Consider the following 19889-nt stretch of genomic DNA (forward strand, 5'->3'; position numbering starts at 1 on the left):
CAGATTTGATCCCGAGGGCACTGGGCAGCCCAGAAAAGTCTTCTGCCTTCAGCTAGTGAGTGACAGGATCAGGTAATGGACGCTGCACCCTGGGGTGGGTTCTGGTCTCTGCAGGTACAATGCTGTCACCGGGGAGTGGCTGGAGGATGAAGTTCTGATCAAGATGGCGTCTCAGGTGAGCAGAGCCTCGAGCCCAGTGTAATCAGGGATTGCTTCCTCTCCTCCACACCCACTTTATTTTATTTTTTTAACTTTGGGGGATTCTTTATAGTACGGTGTATTTATTTCATTTTTTACAACAGCTTTATTGAGATATAATTCACACACCATACCCCATACCCATTTAAAGTGTACAGTTCAGTGGTCTTTAGTATACTCAGAGTTATGCAACCATCACCACGATCAGTCCCAGAACATTTTCACCATCTCTAGAAGAAACCCCTCACCTACCCATTAGCAGTCAGTCTCCAATTCCCTTATCTGCCCCAGCCATGGGCAACCACTAATTTATCTTCTGTCTCTGTATATTTACCTATTCTGGGCATTTCATGTATTAATCATATATATCAAAAGATTCTTCATGACACTCTTGTTGAAAATCAGTGAACCGTGAATGTGTATATCCGTTTGCAAAACTTGCAGGTCACCACCTATTTACTTTTCATCTAACAAGGTGAACTCAGTGGGTTGCTAGAAAAAGGAATCAACTAGAAAGTAGAGAACTTCCTGCATAGTAAGGGGCAGGATCGATCTGTGAAACATTTTGTAGTGTATCACACACTCAGAAAAGTGTGTAGCTTGATGAGTTTCACCAAGTGAACATGTGTATAACTAGCATCCAGATCAAGACACAGAATATCACCGGCACCCCCAGAAGCCCCTCTCAGCCCCACTTACTCCTCCTTTACCCCCAAGGGTAAGCACTACCCTGAATTCTATCACCCGAGGTTGGTTTTGCCTCTTTTTGTACTCCGTATAAATGGAACCATACCGTATATGTATAGCTCAACATTTTGTCCATGAGGTTTTGTACATGTTTTTGCTAGAACTGTCATTTGTTCATTCTCATGGCTGTATAATATTTTGTCAAGCAAATAGACCTGATTGATCGATCCATTATACTGTCGATGGACATTTGGGTGGTGTTACAGACAGGGCTACAAAAAACATCCTTTGACATATACTGTCTCTACCCCCACCCCGTCACCCCCATAATATCTTCACCCCCTGAGGAGTCTTCTGCTCAGCTAGGGTGGGGAATAGAGTGGTCTCATCAGTCCTGCAGCCTCCAGGCTGGAAGTTCTATGATGCCTTGGTGCTGCAGTAAAGGAAGGAGGGCCCAGGGATTTTAGGGTTGAGATGAGGTCCAGGGCATTGATTTGGTGGGTGACGTCCAAGGGGAAAATCTCCTCCTGGCTCAGGGTAGCCTCTGGGTGGGGTGTGGGGACTGATAACCCGCTGTGTGATGTCTTTCAGCCCTTCGGCCGGGGAGCAATGAGGGAGTGCTTCAGGACGTAAGTGACTCAGCCTGCCTCTCGGGGCCCTGCCCAGACTCCCTCAGGCTCCTGAGAGCAGGGGCACTGTGACATTTCCAGTCAAGAAATGGAGACAGTGGCTTCTCTTCTTGTAGCCCAAACTCCTCTCCATCTGGTCTCCGTTGGACCACACGTTGGGACCGGCTGTGGGGATGGGCTGGAGGAGAACAGGAAGTATGTCCCTTAAGCCCCCTTCGCAGCTCTTTGAAGGATGCTGTGGGGTGGGGAAGCCCCTCCCACCTCTTGCATTTTGTTCCTGGCTCTAGCCGGCCGGGTCAGGCAGGGTCTTCCCGTCCTGGGGACTAGGGCTGGGATCCAGAACACCCAGGCGGGCCCCCTGATGCCTCTCCCCTCAGGAAGAAGCTTTCCAACTTCCTGCACGCTCAGCAGTGGAAGGGGGCCTCCAACTACGTGGCAAAGCGCTACATCGAGGCCGCGGACAGGGACGTGTACTTTGAGGATGTGCGTCTACAGATGGAAGCCAAGCTCTGGGGAGAGGAGTATAATCGGCACAAGCCCCCTAAGCAGGTGTGTGGCACCCCTATCTGCCGCCCTCCAACACCAGGACGTATCTGGAGATGAGGACGATGGAGGTGCCTGTCACAGGCTTCCTTTTTCACCATCTCAGCAGCAGCTAATAACAACCATCATGTATTGAGCCTGATACGTCAAGTACTCTACATGCTAAGAGTTATTTATTTCTGAAAACAGAGGTCTGAGGTTGTTTGAGATTGGAATGTTTTTATTCCATTTACAGATGGGATCTATTAGTCAGGATTTCTGCTTGCAAATGACAGAAACCCACTCAAACGGGCTTAATCCAAAAAGGGAATTTATTGCCTCCTATAACTGAGAAATAGTGCTGGCTACAGGTGTAGCTAGATCCAGGACCAAATTGAAGTTGTTGGGAATCTTCCTCCAGCTCTAGTCTCAGTGTTCTGTGTTGGCATCACTGTCAGGCGGCTTTTCAACTTGTAGTGACGTTAGTCCCAGTAGCTGCAGGCTCCCTTTCCGTTTCTCGGCAACCTTGATGGAATGACATGTTTTCCCGCAAGTTTCAATGAGTCTCAAAACTGGGTTTCTTTTTCTTTTTCTTTCTTTGGCCATACCGCACGGCATGTGGGGTCTTAGTTCCCCAACCAGGGTTCAAACCCGCGTTCCCTTTGTTGGAAGCACGGAGTCTTAACCACTGGACTGTCAGGGAAGTCCCATGGGTTTCATTGGCTTGATGAGGTCAGGTGCCTATCACTGAGCCAATCACGATGGCCAGGGTGTGGGAATATGCAGATTAGGCAGGCCTGAGCCTTGTACCCACCAGCAATATGGGTTCTTCCACCCAGACTAGGTGGACTGAGATTGGTGGCTCCCAAGGAAAAGCAGGAGAGGGCGTGGGGAATGGATTCCTTCCTTATCTGCCCCTGGGGAACCTAGGGCACAAAGGGGTTAAGTGTCTTGCCCAAATGGGCAGGGATGGAGCCAGGGCTCAAATCCAGGCTTTCCAAGCCCCTGCTCTTGGCTTCTTCACTTGAGCCCCCAGGGTAGTGGTGACCTGAAGCCAAGCAGAACTTCCTGTTGCCTGCAGGCATTTGAGAAAATAGCACCCCGAGCCTCTGCCCTGCTTAAATTCACAGCTCAGCTCTCCTACTGTTTGTGCACCTGCTAGCTATAAGGTACCATCTTCTGAGTGCCTAGGAGAGGCACACTTCCAGGTAGCCAGCAGAATTTATTGAGTGCCTACTGTTTGCAGAGCCCTTGATTAAGTGTCCTTGGTGTGGATGCAAAAAGCCACACTCCCACCCTCGGGGATTGTGTCCTCTTTAGTAATTCAGTACACTCAGGCCTGGCCACTTTTTCCTTCCTCCCTAAGCTTGTTTCTGCCTCAGGACCTTTGCACTGACTGTTCCTGCATGGCTGCATCACTGCATCTCCTCAATCCTGCTCACAGTTCAGGTCTCAGCTCATGTCACCTCCTCAGCTAGGCTGTGCTAGACCATCCTATATGAAGTAGCCCACCGCTGCACCCTCTGTCATGTCACTTTGTTTTGGTTTCTTTTTTTTTCAGAGCAGTTGGCACCGTTTGAAAGGGTCTTATTCATGTAGTTAATATTTCAGTTGCTTCTCTCCCCCGAGGGCAGGGATTTTATCTGTCTTGTTCAACTCTGTCCGAGTGCCTAGGTGCTCGGTGAATAATAACGTGGTTGGATTGATGAAGGGAGAGGAAGATGTGGTTGTCTGAGGAGGACCTGGCTGTCCCCTTGAGGATGTATCCTTGCCACTGACCCTCACCCAGTTGCCTTCTGCTCAAGCAGGTGGCCCTGCAGCAGGCTTCCTGGTAGAAATGGAGCCAACTTTTGGAACAGGAACCCTCTGGGAACCAGCCGCTCCTTCCCCCCTGTCTGGTTCTCAAAACTGAGGCCACATTTGGGGCGGTTCTCAGCTCTCAGCTCTGGGCCCCTTTGGCCTCTGCAGTTGTTATCTGCCTGTCTGGTGACTCAGCCAAGCAGTTTCCTGGGTGGTCATTTCCTTGGGAAACCCAGGCCTGGCTCCTGTTGTGGGTGGCGTCAAGGGAACAGGCTGCCGTGGGTATGATCTTGTGTAATAGATAACGAGTTAGAGTTTCAGGTTTTCCCTGCTCTGCTTTACAAACATACTCAGTACTTACATGTTTTCTTCTGAGTACAAAGTTAAACATATACTTGGTGCAAAATTTAGCAAGGAATGTCTGAATTCCCTGTAAGTCCCCTTTGCAGGGAAAGAACCACTCTTACGGTTTGGTATGTATCACTCTAGAATTGTGTCTGCTGATGATAATGGCATCGGCAAACGTTGACTGCCTCTTCCGTGTGCCAACAGATTTCATCCTCTTACCTGTTCCACAGGTGAGGAGACTCAGGTACAGATTGGTGAAATAACTTGCGCAAATTCACTGTGTTAGCATAAGGCACAGGTTGAGTTGCTTAACGGACAGACCCACAGTTGTGTGCTAACTCGAAATGGTTTCCTTTTGTCTCATCTAACAATCCCGCTTTGGTGGGGTCTCAGGGTGGGCTGGTGCTTTGCCTCCTCAAGTCATCCAGAGGCCTGGTTCCTTCTGTCTTGTTGCTCTGCCACCTGCCGGGAGTTGCCCTGGACTACATGGTCAGATCTGGCTCACTGGCAGATGTCCACCTTACAGCCTCAGGAAGGCCAGAGAAGGAGAGGGCAGGCTGGAGTTGCATCCTCACTGCTGCTTGCTTCCTATTGGCCAGGCTTAGTCACATGGCCACACTTAGCATCCAAGGGAAGCCAAGCGATGCCATCCCTACCGAATGGCTGTGCATCCTGTTAAAGCTCAGGGGTGGAGGGTTGTCTTAGTCCATTTGGGCTGCTGTAACAAAACACCATAGAATGGGTAACTCAAAAACCACAGAAATTTGTTAAGTCCAAGATCAAGGTGCCAGCGTGGTCACGTTCTGGTGAGGGCCCTCTTCCTCGTTCATAGCTGGAATCTTCTTGCTGCGTCCTCACATGGTGGACAGAGTGAGGGAGCTCTATGGGGTCTCTCTCTCTCTCCCTCTTTTTTTTTTTTGTGGTATGCGGGCCTCTCACTGTTGTGGCCTCTCCCGCTGTGGAGCACAGGCTCTGGACACGCAGGCTCGCGGCCACGGCTCACGGGCCCAGCTGCTCCGCGGCATGTGGGATCTTCCCGGACCGGGGCACGAACCCGTGTCCCCTGCATCGGCAGGCGGACTCTCAAACACTGCGCCACCAGGGAAGCCCTATGGGGTCTCTTTTATAAGGGCACTAATCGCATTCATGAGGGCTTCTCTCTCATGACCGTATCACCTCCCAAAGGCCCCACCTCCTAATACCGTCACCTTTGAGGGTTGAGATTTCAACCTATGAAATTTGGGGAGATACATTGAGGCCGTAGCAGGGGTTTTCATTCTCAAAGGAAAAGGGGAATGGATTCTGGGGACATTCAGCAGTTTCAGCCTTTCTGCTCCAGCCTCTTATCAGAGGAGGGTTCCGCTGGGCCCTCCCTCTGACCCCCCCTCCCACCTTTCCGCCAGGTGGACATCATGCAGATGTGCATCATAGAGCTGAAGGAAAGGCTGGGCCGGCCTCTCTTCCACCTAGAGCACTACATCGAGGGCAAGTACATCAAGTACAACTCCAACTCAGGCTTCGTCCGCGATGACAACATGCGCCTGACACCGCAGGTGAGGCCCCTGCAGACGCCCGTGCCCCGTCTCAGCAGACCTCGGGTCCCTCCGAATTAGGCAGGGCTCCTTCCTTTGTCTTTGCCTCTGTACAACTCCTCCCTGCATAAAGGCCCCCGACGTGGGCAGAGGTGGGGTGTTGAAACCTCTCAGAGCAGTGCCTGCCGGTGTTTGTGCAGCCCACAGCCTGGTCTCTTGTGGTCACCTTTTCTTTCATGTCACCCCACAGGCCTTCAGCCACTTCACTTTTGAGCGTTCCGGCCACCAGCTGATTGTGGTGGACGTCCAGGGTGTGGGTGACCTCTACACCGACCCACAGATCCACACTGAGAGGGGCACTGACTTTGGAGATGGCAACCTAGGTAGGCAGGGAAAGCCAGCGTGTCCACGGAGACCACACTCCCCACAAAATCTCCGGGCTCTTTGTTCACCCAAGAAAGCAGGCCAAGGTGATATATGGGGCGCCCCAAGATTGTAGAGGTGGGAGCCTGGGACCTCTGGCTGCTGCCAGTTTAGCATGTTTTACACCTGCCCCTGCCGCATTTAGGACGCTCAGTACCGTCCTGCCCCTACCCCAAAGCAGAGCAGTGCTCCAGAACCCCTGCTCTGTTGTGTCCGCAGGTGTCCGCGGGATGGCTCTCTTCTTCCACTCTCATGCCTGCAACCGGATTTGCAAGAGCATGGGCCTCGCTCCTTTCGACCTCTCCCCAAGAGAGAGGGACGCGGTGACTCAGAACATCAAGCTACTGGTGGGTACCCAGCGTGAACCTGCTCGGACTGGCAGGGCCCTTCTGCTGCCAGGACCCGCAAACTGTGTTTTCTGTGTGCTGGTGGCTCAGGCCTTGCAATGCTTAATTCAAGAGTACTGGGGCCGGAAGACTCTTAGTCCTGTCTGTGTCCCTCGTCCCTCTTGAACCAATGCACACAGCCCTCCTGAATATCCCCACTAATAGAGGAACTGGGGTCTGCTTGATATAGGCCCATTTTTGCCCAGAGTGAGGGGACCAGGTATGTACAGATAGTGAGTGGGGTGTGTGGAATGTGGTTCGTGTGATGTGTTGACAAATGGCTGGACTAGACTTGGACCTGGCTCACTGAGTACCTTGCCGTGTCCAGGATGTGCCCCCATCCCCACCCCCACTGCATGGACCAGATATAAGACAATATTGTCAAAGAGCAGCTTGGGATTCTGGAATGTATCCCCCAGCTCAGGGCTGTAAAGCGTGGGCAGCGCTTCTGGGAATGCTGGCCCTCTGAGCTCCTGTTCCGGATGCCCCTTCTTAGAGGCCTTTGGGTTAAGCCCCCACTGATTCGTTTTAGGTTTTCTGCCAGTCCCTTAATAGGCACAGGTGGGTGCTGTGGCTGAAAGGGCCTCAGGTTTTGAGGGAACAACAGGCAACAGGAAGAGCCCCACTTTCCCAGAGGGTGCCTGTGTGACGTGCATGTCCCTGTTAATTCTCCAGCAATCAGCGCAGACCATCTTGAGGGGGACAGAGGAAAAGTGCGGGAGCCCCCGGGTGAGGACCCTCTCGGGGAGCCGGCCCCCCCTGCTCCTTCGCCTCTCAGAGAACTCTGGAGATGAGAACATGAGTGACATAACCTTTGACTCTCTCCCATCCTCGCCATCTTCTGCCACGCCGCACAGCCAGAAACTGGACCACCTTCGTGAGTGATGGTTTGGCCCCTGGGCATTGTGATTGGAGGGGACGAGCACAGGTAAAACAGGGCTAAACTGGCTTTCACTTACGTTAGAAAATCAGACATGCCAACCAAAAAGATTGAGGGCCCAGATGGTTTTACGGGTGAGTTCTTTTTAATAAACTTTCAAGATGCAGTCATCCAAATGCTGTAAAAACAGTCTTTGTTGTAGAAAACAAGGTAACATTTTTCAGAGTGTTTTGTGAAATTAGCGAAAACTTTTATACCAAAATTTGACAAAACACCAAAAAAGAAAACCATATCCCAACCTCAGGTATAAATATACAAGGCAGGGCTTCCCTGGTGATGTCATGGTTGGAAGTCCGCCTGCCAATGCAGGGGACACGGGTTCGAGCCCTGGCCTGGGAAGATCCCACATGCTGTGGAGCAGCCAAGCCCGTGCGCCACAACTACTGAGCCTGTGCTCTAGAGCCCGCGAGCCACAACTACTGAGCCTGCGCTCTAGAACCCGTGAGCCCGCACACAGCAACGAGGACCCAATGCAGCCAAAAATAAATTTAAAGTTTAAAAATAAATAAATAAGTAGATATACAAGGCAAAAATTCTAAATAAATTATTAACAAATAAAAACTAGTATATCAGAGAATTCCCTGGCGATCCAGTGGTTAGGCCTCCTCACTTCCACTGTAGGGGGGCGTGGGTTCAATCCCTGATCGGGGGTGGGGGGGGCAAAAAAAAAGACGAGTACCTTAAAAGAATAGTCTGTCACAGCCAAATAGGGTTTTTGCAGGAATCTGAAAGTTGTTCAGTGTTCAGAAACCAATTAACATCATATGAACAGGTCAAAGGAGAAAAATGGGCATCATTATTTCCGAAGTTGAAGTGACAGAGTTTGTTCGTGATACGGACGCGGGGTCCGCAGGAAAGAGGGGAGGCAAGGCTGACTCCACGGTTTTGATCTGAAGAACTGGCAGGATGATGGGGCCATTTATTCAGCTGGAGGAGGCCCCAGGGAAGCAGGAGAGGAGGATTTTAATGTCAGATATTAAAGAAGCCTGTAAATCACCACTGAAAGGCCTGGGGAATAGTCTGAAGAGTTGACAAACCTTTTCTTAAAAGGCCAGAGAGTGATAAATATTTTAGACTTTGTAGGCCATGTGGTCTCTGCACTTGCGGCATAAATGCAGCCACTGACAATACTTAAAACAAATAGATGCGGCTGTGTTCCAGTAAAACTCTATGGACACTGAATTTTAAATTTCATGTAGTTTTCACATATCACAAAATATTATTCTCCTTTTGACTTTTTTCAACCATTTAAAAATGTAAAAAGCATTCTTCAAAACCATATGAGAATAGGAGGCAAGCCAGATTTGGCTAGTGGCAACTTAGGACAGGAGATAAAGACTGGGATGGTTGGTTTTTAAGCCATCTAAGGCTTCTCCCATTTGTAGCTACTCATTGGGCCCCAGATATACAAATGGCTTTCCTGCCTTCACAACTGCACCTCACTGAGGTTTGACCATAGGTCAAGCACATGGTGCTTATCGATACATGACACAATGGTATTTACATTATGACAACCCCAAGGAGGCACACCTGTTAAGCTGCTCGCTCAGGACCCCACAGCTGGCGAGTAGAGACTCTGGGTAAGTTCTCGAGGAAGAATTGTGTCCCCCCAGGTGCTGGCAACATACATTCTTCACCCGTTTTTGTACTTTATAAATTTAAAATAAAAAAAGGCTTGGTGGCGGCTGTAGGCTGTAGGTGGGTCTTGTGAACTGTTCCAGCGATGGAGCCGGTGCCTTCCTCCATTTTCTCCCTGCTCAGATTGGCCTGTGTTCAGCGACCTCGATAACTTGGCACCCCGAGACCACGACCCTCTGGACAACCACCGGGTGAGTAGAGGGGGTGGAGGACCAGGGTGGGGAGGAGGGGCCTCCCTCCCCCGGGAACTGAGGATGAGACCTCAGATTCAGAGGTGGGTAACGCAGGTCTGCTCCGGACACTGGCAGCAGGATACAGGCGCACAGCGGGGAGGGAATCCCAGCCTCCTGCCCAGGGCAGCATTTTGCCTGGGAAGAGCTGGGTCTATTCCAGTTCCTGGAGGTGGTTAAAGCAGAGAGAATCCGAGTCAGCAATAATGCAACCTTGTGGTACATGCTGGGCTTGGCCCTGGGTTGGGTTTGGCCGCACAACGTGTGGCCGAGCTATCTTGGGGGACAGGGGGCTACGTTGGGTCTCCGATGTGTAACTTATAGCAGAGGTAGCTGTGATGCTCACAGCTTGGAGAAGCAGAACAGGTTTCCTGCAGCCTCTGTGTGACTAGCAGTAAGAAGCTGTAGATGACATCTTTGCATTCAGACAAACATAGATTATGGTGTCAAATTAAAAATTCATTAGAATGTTTTAAACAGACTTCACAGACGCGTCACACTTGCACAGGCCACAGCATCTTAAGCGGCACTGTCGGCTCCAAAGGTTCAACTTGGCTCCTGACGGCTTTGCAGAGTTCTTGAGTGGGAACAAAAAATAGGAGTAGCTGACACATATGGGATCATCACTACGGGCAGACACTGCTCTAAGAGCTTGGTAGATAATTTTCATCTAATCCTCACAACAACTTATGAGATAAGTAGATAATAGTTTCTATTCCTTTTAGAATAGGTTTTATGTTTTACTCTAGAGCTAGGATGAATTTTAGAATTTCAGCGTAGGTTGAAAAGGAAAAGATTCAGGAAATTACAGGGTCAAAAGTCTCCCTCCCACCTGTCCCCTCAGCCACCTGCTTACCCCCAGCATTAGCAGCTGCTTAGACAGTGCCCTCATTATCCCTGATTTAGAGACGGGGAAACCGAGGCACAGAAAGGTAAGCCACTTGCTCATGGTCACTCCGTGATGGAGCCAGCGTTCAAACCCAGGCCATCTGGCCTCGAACCCACCCTCTGTACTGCTGCGCTTTGCTTCTATTCTCCACTATTTCTCAGATGAGGACACTGAGGTTTGGAGAGGTTAGCTGCCTTGCCCAGGGTCTGACCTGGAGACTGCAGAGCTGGGGTTTCAGTGAGGCTCTCTGTTGCCCGGCTTGGGAGTGGTTCCCAAGGGTGGGACACGGGGCCCAAGGTCATGCAGAGAGTGGGTGCGAGGAGGGGGCTGCCCGGAGCTTTTAGGTATAGCCTGTGATCCAGTTTCAAAAAAAAAGCCTTCACTCAGCACACTGAACACTTCAGTTTGGTTGTCTGTAAGTTATACCTCAATTTAAAAAATTGAAATAGTTAAAAAAAAAAGAACAGCTATTTAATGGCTCACACAGAACAAAGACCTGGAGGAGGGCAGTAGGAAGCCTGTGGTGCTTCTCGAAACCAGGGCAGGGGCCTTTTTAAAATAATGCATCTCCCTTGGGTGGAGTGGATCCTGGCCAGACCAGAGGCCAAGGATTCCATTGTGTATGTTCCATGGCACCCATCTGTCTAGGAGACTGATCCAGGTTTTACATTTATGGTAGTGATACCAAGCTTCTTTCAAAAATATATTGACTTAAAGGCTTCCCTGGTGGCGCAGTGGTTGAGAGTCCACCTGCCGATGCAGGGGACGCGGGTTCGTGCCCCGGTCCAGGAAGATCCCACATGCCGCGGAGTGGCTGGGCCCCTGAGCCATGGCCGCTGAGCCTGCGCGTCCAGAGCCTGTGCTCCGCAACGGGAGAGGCCACAACAGTGAGAGGCCTGCGTACCGCAAAAAAAAAAAAAAAAAAAAAATATATATATATATATATATATTGACTTAGGTAAAATAAAATGGTTTATTTAAAGAAAAATAATAAAAGTATGAATTCATGAGAAGAGTTTTATCTGGAGGAGGAAGAGAATGGGATGCGGAGGGGACTCATAAGAGGTCTAAATTTTAACAGCAATGTTTTAATTCCTTTTAGAAATAAAAGATCTAAAGTAACTAAGGCCTAGTGTTAAGAGTTGACAAAACTTGGCAACAGGTGCACAGGAGTTCATTTTAGGATTCTCTGTTCTTATTTGTGTGTTTGAAATGTTTCTCAGTGGAATGGAGGAAAAAAATAGAAGTTTTAGCTGAACAGTGATGCAGGTGACATGCGGATATGGCCAGAGCTCAACGTTGGTAGACAAATGACTGAAGTTTTAGAGATTCTAAATTATACCATGTTCCTTTTCACAACCTAACTCAGATCTAGAAGAATAAAACATATGCCCAGGTGATGTGTGCGGTTTTGGCAGAGGGCTTAGTTGTAGTAAATAATTGTTCCCAGTGCTGCATTTTTTTTAAACATCTTTATTGGAGTATAATTGCTTTACAATGGTGTGTTAGTTTCTGCTTTATGACAAAGTGAATCAGCTATACATACATATACATATGTCCCCATATCTCCTCCCTCTTGCATCTCCCTCCCTCCCACCCTCCCTATCCCACCCCTCTAGGTGGTCACAAAGCACCGAGCTGATCTCCCTATGCCACGTGGCTGCTTCCCACTAGCTATCGGTTTTTCATTTGGTAGTGTATATGTGTCCATGCCACTCTCTCACTTTGTCCCAGCATACCCTTCCCCCTCCCCGTGTCCTCAGGTCCATTCTCTAGTAGGTCTGCGTCTCCAATGCTGCATTTTTATCCATGGGTCATATCCTTTAAGCCAGGCTTTGTTTTTCTGCCTGTGAAATGGGTGAGTCACTCTTAACAATGGCACTTACTACGATCCACACTCTGAGTGTGACATCTCATTGCATCCTCACAGCCGCTTGATGTAGGTAGCTATAATGAATCCCCATAGCTAGGGAAACCAAAGCTCACAGAGGCTGAGCAGCTATCCAGAGTCATAGCTGGTGAGTTACAAAGCTCGGATTTGAGCCTAGGCAGTCTGGCTCCAGAGCCCACATTCTTCGCCACTATTTTTTTACCGCTCCCTTGTCACCCAACCAGCAAGGGTAGGAGGAAGAGAATGTTGTGGGATGATGGGACAAAGGAGAGAAAGCAAATGGCTGGGATTCCAGATATCACCACCACCAGGTACTCAGAAGACCACTGAGACCCTAGGGCCATCTTTTCTCCACAGGACTCTGAGAACAGTGGAGACAGCGGATACCCCAGTGAGAAGCGGAGTGAGCTGGATGACCCAGAGCCCAGAGAACATGTAAGGAACCCCAAGGAAATGAGAACAGAGTCCCCTGTTGCCTAGTTGTTCAGGAGGATAGAGAGCCGGGGCGGAGGGGGGAATGTGAATGGGTGGTAAGAGCATAAAGTTAATAAATAAATCATTTCAGATAGAGATAAATGCACGGCAGAAGATAAAACAGGGTAATGTGGAGTAGTAAGTTTAGTAAGGGGACAAGCATGGGGGATTAGACACAAGGTTGAATATGGCGGACACATCTTACAGTGAAGCTGGACCTCTGGTTGCTAAGCAGAGAGGATGCTGGGCAGTGGGCCAGAATGGTGCTGGTAGGTGGGAGGGCCCAGCTCAAAGGCACGGGATTCCAGCAGTCCCTCAGAAAGGCTCCAGAGGATGAAAGATGCCTTATGGTATCTTTTCAGCAGCATCCTGGTGAGGGTGGTCTTAGGCAGTATCAGCCATTTAGAGGTTTTGCCAAGTGCCAAAATGGAGCACGCACATTACAGGCAGTCTTGCCGGGAGCCTCTGGTCTCGGCTTCGTTACTGCGAATATATATAGACAGGCGATGGGGGCTTTGGCTAAGCGAAGCACTTGGCTCAGTTTTCTTGGTTCCTGTCTGCTGGGATCCTGTGCCTTTGATTCGGTTCCGTCCGTGCACATGGTGAGAGCGAGAGGGAGGCTGCGGCTGCCCCAGCACATCAGTCCTGCCTGTTACCCAGCATCCTCTCTGCTTGGCAGACGGAGGTGCCAGCTTCCTGAGGTGCCGAGCCAGTTCCCTGAGGAGGATCCCCTGGGAGGGCTGGACCAGTTCCCCAGGAGGAGGTTCTTGGGAGGAAGGCTGCTCTTTGGATCACTCTAATCTGTGTCTCCATCAGGGCCACTCAAACGGTAACCAGAGGTATGAGTCGGACGAAGACAGCCTAGGCAGCTCCGGACGGGTAATGTGCCCCCAGGAATCCTCGTCGTGGCTGCGTGCTTGCCTTTTTCAGACTCCGCTTCTGTTTCTTCCCCCTCACGTCATGTCACTTCTGCCTGCCCAGGTGCTCCACATGTCTCCTAAAGGACGATTTTGCAAAGGAGCCAATCCCCTCGGCAAATACTTTTTGAGCTCCTGGGTGTGAAGCTGCGGGATCAGCGGGGAGAATTAGAGAAGATCAGGACGGCCTGTCCTGGAGGCTTCAGCTCACAACGCCTTCCAGTATACATTAATTTACGTCTAGGGAGCTCCCTGGTGGCCTAGGGGTTAGAATTCCGGGCTTTCATTGCCGCGGCCCGGGTGGCCTAGTGGTTAGAATTCCGGGCTTTCATTGCCGCGGCCCGGGTTCAATCCCTGGTTGGGGAAGTTTGCACAAGCTGCGTGGTGCATCCCCCCAAATTTCATTTTTGCAGCCACCCGCTGAGACAGGCTAACGTTATTCATCCTGTTTTGATGAATGAGAAAAAGGGAGTCTTAAGCGACTCTCCCCAGGTTACCCGGCTAATACTTGGAAGAAGTATCTCAGGTGGTTGTCATCAGGCCGGTGTGGGAAAGACCACCCTCCTAAAAGCTCTTCTCTAGCTGACTCGGAACCACATTTTGAACCTCTCACCCTCCAGCCTTTGCTAAGGCGAGTCTCTCTCCTGCCTGCAAGGTCCTTCCTCCCCTGTGGTCATACCTCCTCAGGCCTGTCTGCTCTCCCAGGCTGGACCCCGGTGGCACCCTCTCCAGGAGCCTTCCCTGATCCCCGGGGCAGGCTTGACTCTTACTGCTTCCAGAACACAGAGTACTTATCACGCAGTATTTCCTTACCATAAGGTATTTCTCAGTCGGGTCAGGGCCACAGCGTGGTGCGGAGGCAGGGTCGTTCGATCCCAGCACCACTGACATTCTGGGCTGGGTCATTCTTTCTTGTGGAGGATGCCCTGTGCATGGTAGGCTGTTTAGCATGCGCACACACAGACATACACACACAGCAGCCTGGCTCTGTCCTGCGAGAACTTTGGACAGGGCTGTTTTTAGCTGGGAGACGTGGTGTGTTTTCTAAGCCCATCTCCTGAAGCACCCCGTGGATGCACAGGGAAAGCACAGTGGATTTGCTGCCGGGTCTGAAGTGAGGCTCTTCTGGTGCCTTGTGTGGGGAGCTGGCAGAGGAGCAGCTCAGGGTCGAAACTCCCCGACCTAAGTCAGGCGGATAAGTGAGGAGGCACTTCTTTGAACTGCTGCCGTGCAGTGTGCTAGCCTTTGTGTCCTGTTGCTACCTGTTGCTTGTGTCCCTCAGTGCCCACAAGCTGGCATAATTCAAGTGACTGGAAATGGAGCCGGGTTTGTCCAGGAAAACTCGACACCGCACAGGTCTGCGCCCCTTAACTTGCCAGGCCGACTTTCACAGCTGGGAGGGTGCGTCCATCCCCAGCCCCTCGCTTCTCTGGCCTGTAAATGCCCGGTCCTCCCTTCAGGTCTGTGTGGAGAAGTGGAATCTCCTCAACTCCTCCCGTCTCCACCTGTCGAGGCCTTCAGCCGTGGCCCTGGAAGTGCAGAGGCTCAACGCTCTGGACCGTGAGAAGAGAATCGGGAAGTCCATTTTGGGGAAGGTATGGTGATGCCCTCTCTGCATTAACCCGGCGCCTCCCCCAAGAATCGCTTCCTCCCCCAGGCTGGCTGGGAGGCCCTCGGCTGCGGCCGCGGCCTCCAGGCAGCCAGGCCCACCTGCCGTCTGTGTGGCAGGTCCACCTGGCCATGGTGCGCTACCATGAGGGCGGGCGCTTCTGCGAGAAGGACGAGGAGTGGGACCGGGCGTCGGCGATCTTCCACCTGGAGCAGGCGGCCGACCTCGGCGAGCTGGAGGCCATCGCGGGCCTGGGACTCATGTACTCGCAGCTGCCCCACCACATCCTGGCGGACGTCTCTCTGAAGGTCAGGGGGGCGGGGGCTCAGGCAAGCCATCACCTTTCGCTCCCTGGGTTTACGCCTCAGAAATTTCCCGAGCATCAGTTTGGGACCAGGCACTTCCAAGTTAGTTGACGCTGATAGAATTGGTCTCCGGCCTTGGGGACTGAGTGGAAGGTGACAGTCACGTTCCCAGGCAGTTGCGACGTGGTGCGGTGGGAGAAGCAGAAGAGGCTACTGCAGATAAATGAGGAAGGGCGGTAGCTGGGGTTTCTTTTTTTTTTTTTTTTTTTGGGGTTTCTTGATTGGCAGTTGCAGCTCTGTCCCTAGTGGCTAGAACAGACCTGGCACACACTAGATAATCTGCATTCGTTTGTGGAACGAATGAATGAAGTGATCCCTAAGGTAGACCTGCGGGCCCAGTGGAGTCAGCCAGGCAGATTGTGGGAGGGGGAGTGTGGGCAGAGGGGACAGCGCAGGCCCAGGCCCTGGGGAGACAGGAGGCGGTCAGTGCGACTGGAGTGTGGAGCGTGAAGACAAGGTGCAGGAGATGAGGCTGGAGAGGGGCCCGGGCAGGATGGGTGTGATGGGAATCCATGAGGGTGTCTGCTCCCTCATCACTCCCCTGGTCCATGGGCACAGCGGACGGGACCTGACGTGGCCTAGGGAGTGTGATCCTTTCCTTAGAGAAGTTGAGAGGCCCCTGGTGTGCACGTGCTCCCAGCGTAAATGGCTCCAGCTCTCTGTCACGTGGGCCAGGCTTGCAGCCAGATGAGGCTGGGCTTGGTGTGGGCACAGGGCACCAGCCCTGCTCTGTGAGCCTCACCATGGCCCAGCAGGTTGGGGGGTCTCAGACTGGAAGAGGGTGTGGGAAGGCACGCAAAAGTCCTTGATTTATTTAACTTTTAAAATAGTTAATACATTCATGTGACTAAAAGTTTTTTTAATGTGAAAAGGTTTACAGTGAAAAATCTCCCTCCCACCTTTTCCTCCACCTTCTCATCCTCCTGCTAACAAGTAACCATCATTATTAGTTTCTCACATGTAATTCCAAGAGGGTATTCATTTCCTAGGGCTGCCATAACTAAGAACCACAAACTGGGGGGCTTAAAATGACAGAAATTCATTCTCACGGTTCTAGAGGCTAGAAGTCCAAAATCAGTGTGTTGACAGGCCATGATCTTCTAGCTTCTAGTGACTGGAGGCAATCTTGGGTGTTCCTTGGTCTGTAGGTACATCACTCCAATCTCTGTTTCCATCTTCACATGGCCTTTTCTCTGTGTGTGTGTCTCTATGCCTCTGTGTCTCTTTTCTTACGAAGACACCAGTCCTATGGAGTTTAGGGCCCACCCTACTCCAGTCTGCCCTCATCTTAACTAGTTACGTCTGTCTGTTTGGAAAGACCCTATTTCTGCAGTGTCCTGCAGACTTTTTCCCTCAGTGCTGTAGAGACAGCTTCCTCATTCTTTCTGACAGCTGAGTAACATTCCATTGTACAGGTACTTTATTTAACCTGTGCCCCGTTGATGGACACTTGGGTTGGTGCCATTCTTATGATATCTCAAAAATTGCTGCAGTGACCAGACTTGGACTTATTCAGTTGAACCGTTTTTGTAGGTCATGAGGGTAGAATATTGGCAGTTTCATATGGTTCAGTCAAATACATCCTTTGGCGTGCGGTCAGGGATAACTTACAGCCATTTTTATTTCCTGTTTTAGGTGGTGAAGGGCAGGCTTGGTTGGGGGAGGGGATTTTGACAGGCAGATGATTTGTTCCTCTTTCTCTCGTCTCCGTGCTCCCTGAGGAGTGGACTGAATATAGCTCATTTAGCCAGTGGTGTGCTGATAAATGCTTAACAGCTGGCTCTTGCAGGTGGGGAGGGAATGTTTGCACATATATGTATGTACGTTTATTATACAGCTACTTGTAAGTTTATTATACATTTACTGATATAAGGAATGTGGAGCATACAGTTTACAAATCATAAAACTATTGTGAATTCTATATAGTCGATAGATCCTCACAGAATTCCTTTGCTAATTTTTGTGGAACTCATGTCTGTAGCCCAGCTTTGGTTGCAGCTGAGGGAGGCGTGAAGTTCTGACATTAGATACTGGTTGATACTTTCACTTACTTTAGTGAGTAAGATGAAAGTGAAATAAGCAAGTCCTTTGTCAGAGTTGGAACTTCATTTATTTGCTGCTGATAGGAGCAGCTTCTTTGCTGAAACAGACGATAGTTTTAAATACTGAAGAATGTTTCTCCAGTTTCTTGTGCTAGTCACAATGTAATGGCTACAGACACGGCACACTTTCAAATTAGTCTGCATTATTAATATTTTTTGCCATCTCGTGGTATAACTGCTTCTACGATGGCCAATGTGCAAGCACTAAGATGACATCGCCGAGCACGGAGTTGGAGGAAATGCACCACAGCACACCATTTCCACATAGCATTTCCATCATGAAGATTCCACAGACTGGTGGTTCTCCACCAGTCATTTTGCCTCCCCCTTCTCCAGGGGACACTTGGCAGTGTCTGGAGACATCTTTGGTTGTCACAGCTCTGGGAGCGCAACTGGCATCTAGTGGGTAGAGGGCAGGCATGCTGCCAAACATCTACAATGCACAGGACAGTCCCTTGCAACACAGAATTATGTCATCTAAAATGCCAGTAGTGCCAGGGTTGAGAAGCCCTGCAATAGATATAAATAACCTCAAGAGGACAGACAACAGTAAAACATAGTAAAATAGTTAGGAAGTGATGAGCTTTGGGTATTTGTTACCTTTCATTTAATTGTAAGTTTACGTAATTTAATTTCTAATAATGGCCGTGTTTTACGACTGGCTTGCTTTCACATCGGTTCTCACAAGCCTGCAGAGCCGGCTCCAGCGTACCCACTGCGTTTGGCCTGTTCTCCCAGCATCCGGCACAGAGAGGACACTCAGAAGGGTTTGAGGCCTGAATAAAGGAATGCCAGGGTCCAGGATGAGTGGTTAGGGGCCAGGACTGGGGAGACCACTCTCGCTGAGACTCCCTGGTAACTCTCCGTGTGATCTCAGGCTGTTTACACCAGCTGCACCCGAGCACCTTTGTAAAGAGATGTAGAAGCTATTTCGGTTTTCTCATCCGCAGGTGTCCCAGAGGCCTTTCCCTCCAGGACAGAATCTGGCAGCAAAGAAAACCATGGCCACATGCCCTGAAAGGCTGCTGGCCCATCTCCCGCTTTCCCCAAAGCCCCCATTCTTAGGACCTTTTCCTGTTGTCTTGCTAAGACATTCGTTTATCCAGCACATGCTTTTTGAGTGTCTCCTACACTCTGGGCACCGTCCTAGGTTCTTATTCACAACAGCAAACTTTTCAGGCAGATACGGTTGTAATACAGATAATAATTAACAAATGAAAATATTTCCAACAGAAGTAAAAATAACTGACCTTTATTGAGCACTGCCTGTGCCAAGCATCGTTCTTAAGTGCTGGGGGGAGATTGTGACAGGGAGTGAGATCAGGAGGGACTGGATACGGGCTTCCCTGGTGGCGCAGGGGTTAAGAGTCTGCCTGCTGGTGCAGGGGACATGGGTTCGAGCCCTGGTCCGGCAAGATCCCACATGCCGTGGAGCAACTAAGCCCCTGTGCCACAACTACTGAGCCTGCGCTCTAGAGCCCGCGAGCCGCAACTGCTAAGCCCGTGCACCACAACTACTGAAGCCCGCGTGCCTGGAGCCCGTGCTCCACAACAAGAGAAGCCACCGCAATGAGAAGCCCGCGCACCGCAAGGCAGACCTAACACAGCCAAAAATAAAAACAAATACATTTAAGAAAAAAGAGTGGATAGGCCTCTTGTTATTAGGACGCTGATTCCAGCTGCAAGAGAGGCTGGGAAATGTAGTTTTTAGCTGGTCAGCCATGTGCCAGCAAAAATATGGCAGAGGAGAATGCATATGGCAGACAACTGGTAGCCCCAGCCACACTTCTTGAACCCTGAAGGTTGAGAAGGGCCTCATAGGCTGACAGGAGGGCTTTGGATTTGTCTCTGAGTGAGATAGGAAGTCTTAGAGCGGCTTTGGTAGAGTAACATGACCTGACCTGGGCTTAAAGCATCTCTCTGGATGGATATCGGGGAAGCAGGATGGAAGCAGGTGGGAATGCAGAGTAGTGCAGCCACTGTGGGAAACAGCTCCTTAAAAGGCTGAACATAGAGTTATACGTGACCCAGCAATTCTACTCCTAGGTATATATATCCCCCCAAAAGAAAAAGATATATCCACACAAAAACTATGCACACAGGTGTTCATAGCAGCATTATTCATAATAGCCAAACAGTGGAAACAGCCCAGATATCCATCACCTGATTGATGAACAGATAAACAAATTGTGAGACATTCACACGATGGAATGTTATTTGGCCATAAAAGAGAAACACTGATAGAAGCTGTATGAATGAACCTTGAAAACTTTATCCCAGGGCTTCCCTGGTGGCACAGTGGTTAAGAA

The 19889-nt window shown here is 50.3% G+C and overlaps 1 protein-coding gene across 4 annotated transcripts in view; it reads left to right on the forward strand.

The window, feature by feature from the left end:
- The window catches only part of EEF2K (eukaryotic elongation factor 2 kinase), a 63567-nt gene that overhangs the window by 32562 nt on the left and 11116 nt on the right, over nucleotides 1-19889 (forward strand). For all 4 annotated transcript variants that reach the window (XR_004345678.1, XR_004345677.1, XM_032604225.1 and 1 more), the window contains exons 4-15: nucleotides 115-175; nucleotides 1477-1514; nucleotides 1892-2063; nucleotides 5588-5737; nucleotides 5967-6099; nucleotides 6359-6486; nucleotides 7201-7402; nucleotides 9227-9294; nucleotides 12471-12548; nucleotides 13404-13466; nucleotides 14965-15099; nucleotides 15233-15421. Coding sequence is in view for 2 of the 4 variants with exons in the window: in XM_032604225.1 (XP_032460116.1) it covers nucleotides 115-175; nucleotides 1477-1514; nucleotides 1892-2063; nucleotides 5588-5737; nucleotides 5967-6099; nucleotides 6359-6486; nucleotides 7201-7402; nucleotides 9227-9294; nucleotides 12471-12548; nucleotides 13404-13466; nucleotides 14965-15099; nucleotides 15233-15421 (1417 nt within the window). In the remaining 2 variants the exon portion in view is untranslated. The remainder of the gene's footprint in view (nucleotides 1-114; nucleotides 176-1476; nucleotides 1515-1891; nucleotides 2064-5587; nucleotides 5738-5966; nucleotides 6100-6358; nucleotides 6487-7200; nucleotides 7403-9226; nucleotides 9295-12470; nucleotides 12549-13403; nucleotides 13467-14964; nucleotides 15100-15232; nucleotides 15422-19889) is intronic.

Source organism: Phocoena sinus, chromosome 15, assembly GCF_008692025.1.
Source record: "Phocoena sinus isolate mPhoSin1 chromosome 15, mPhoSin1.pri, whole genome shotgun sequence".
NCBI lineage: Eukaryota > Metazoa > Chordata > Mammalia > Artiodactyla > Phocoenidae > Phocoena > Phocoena sinus.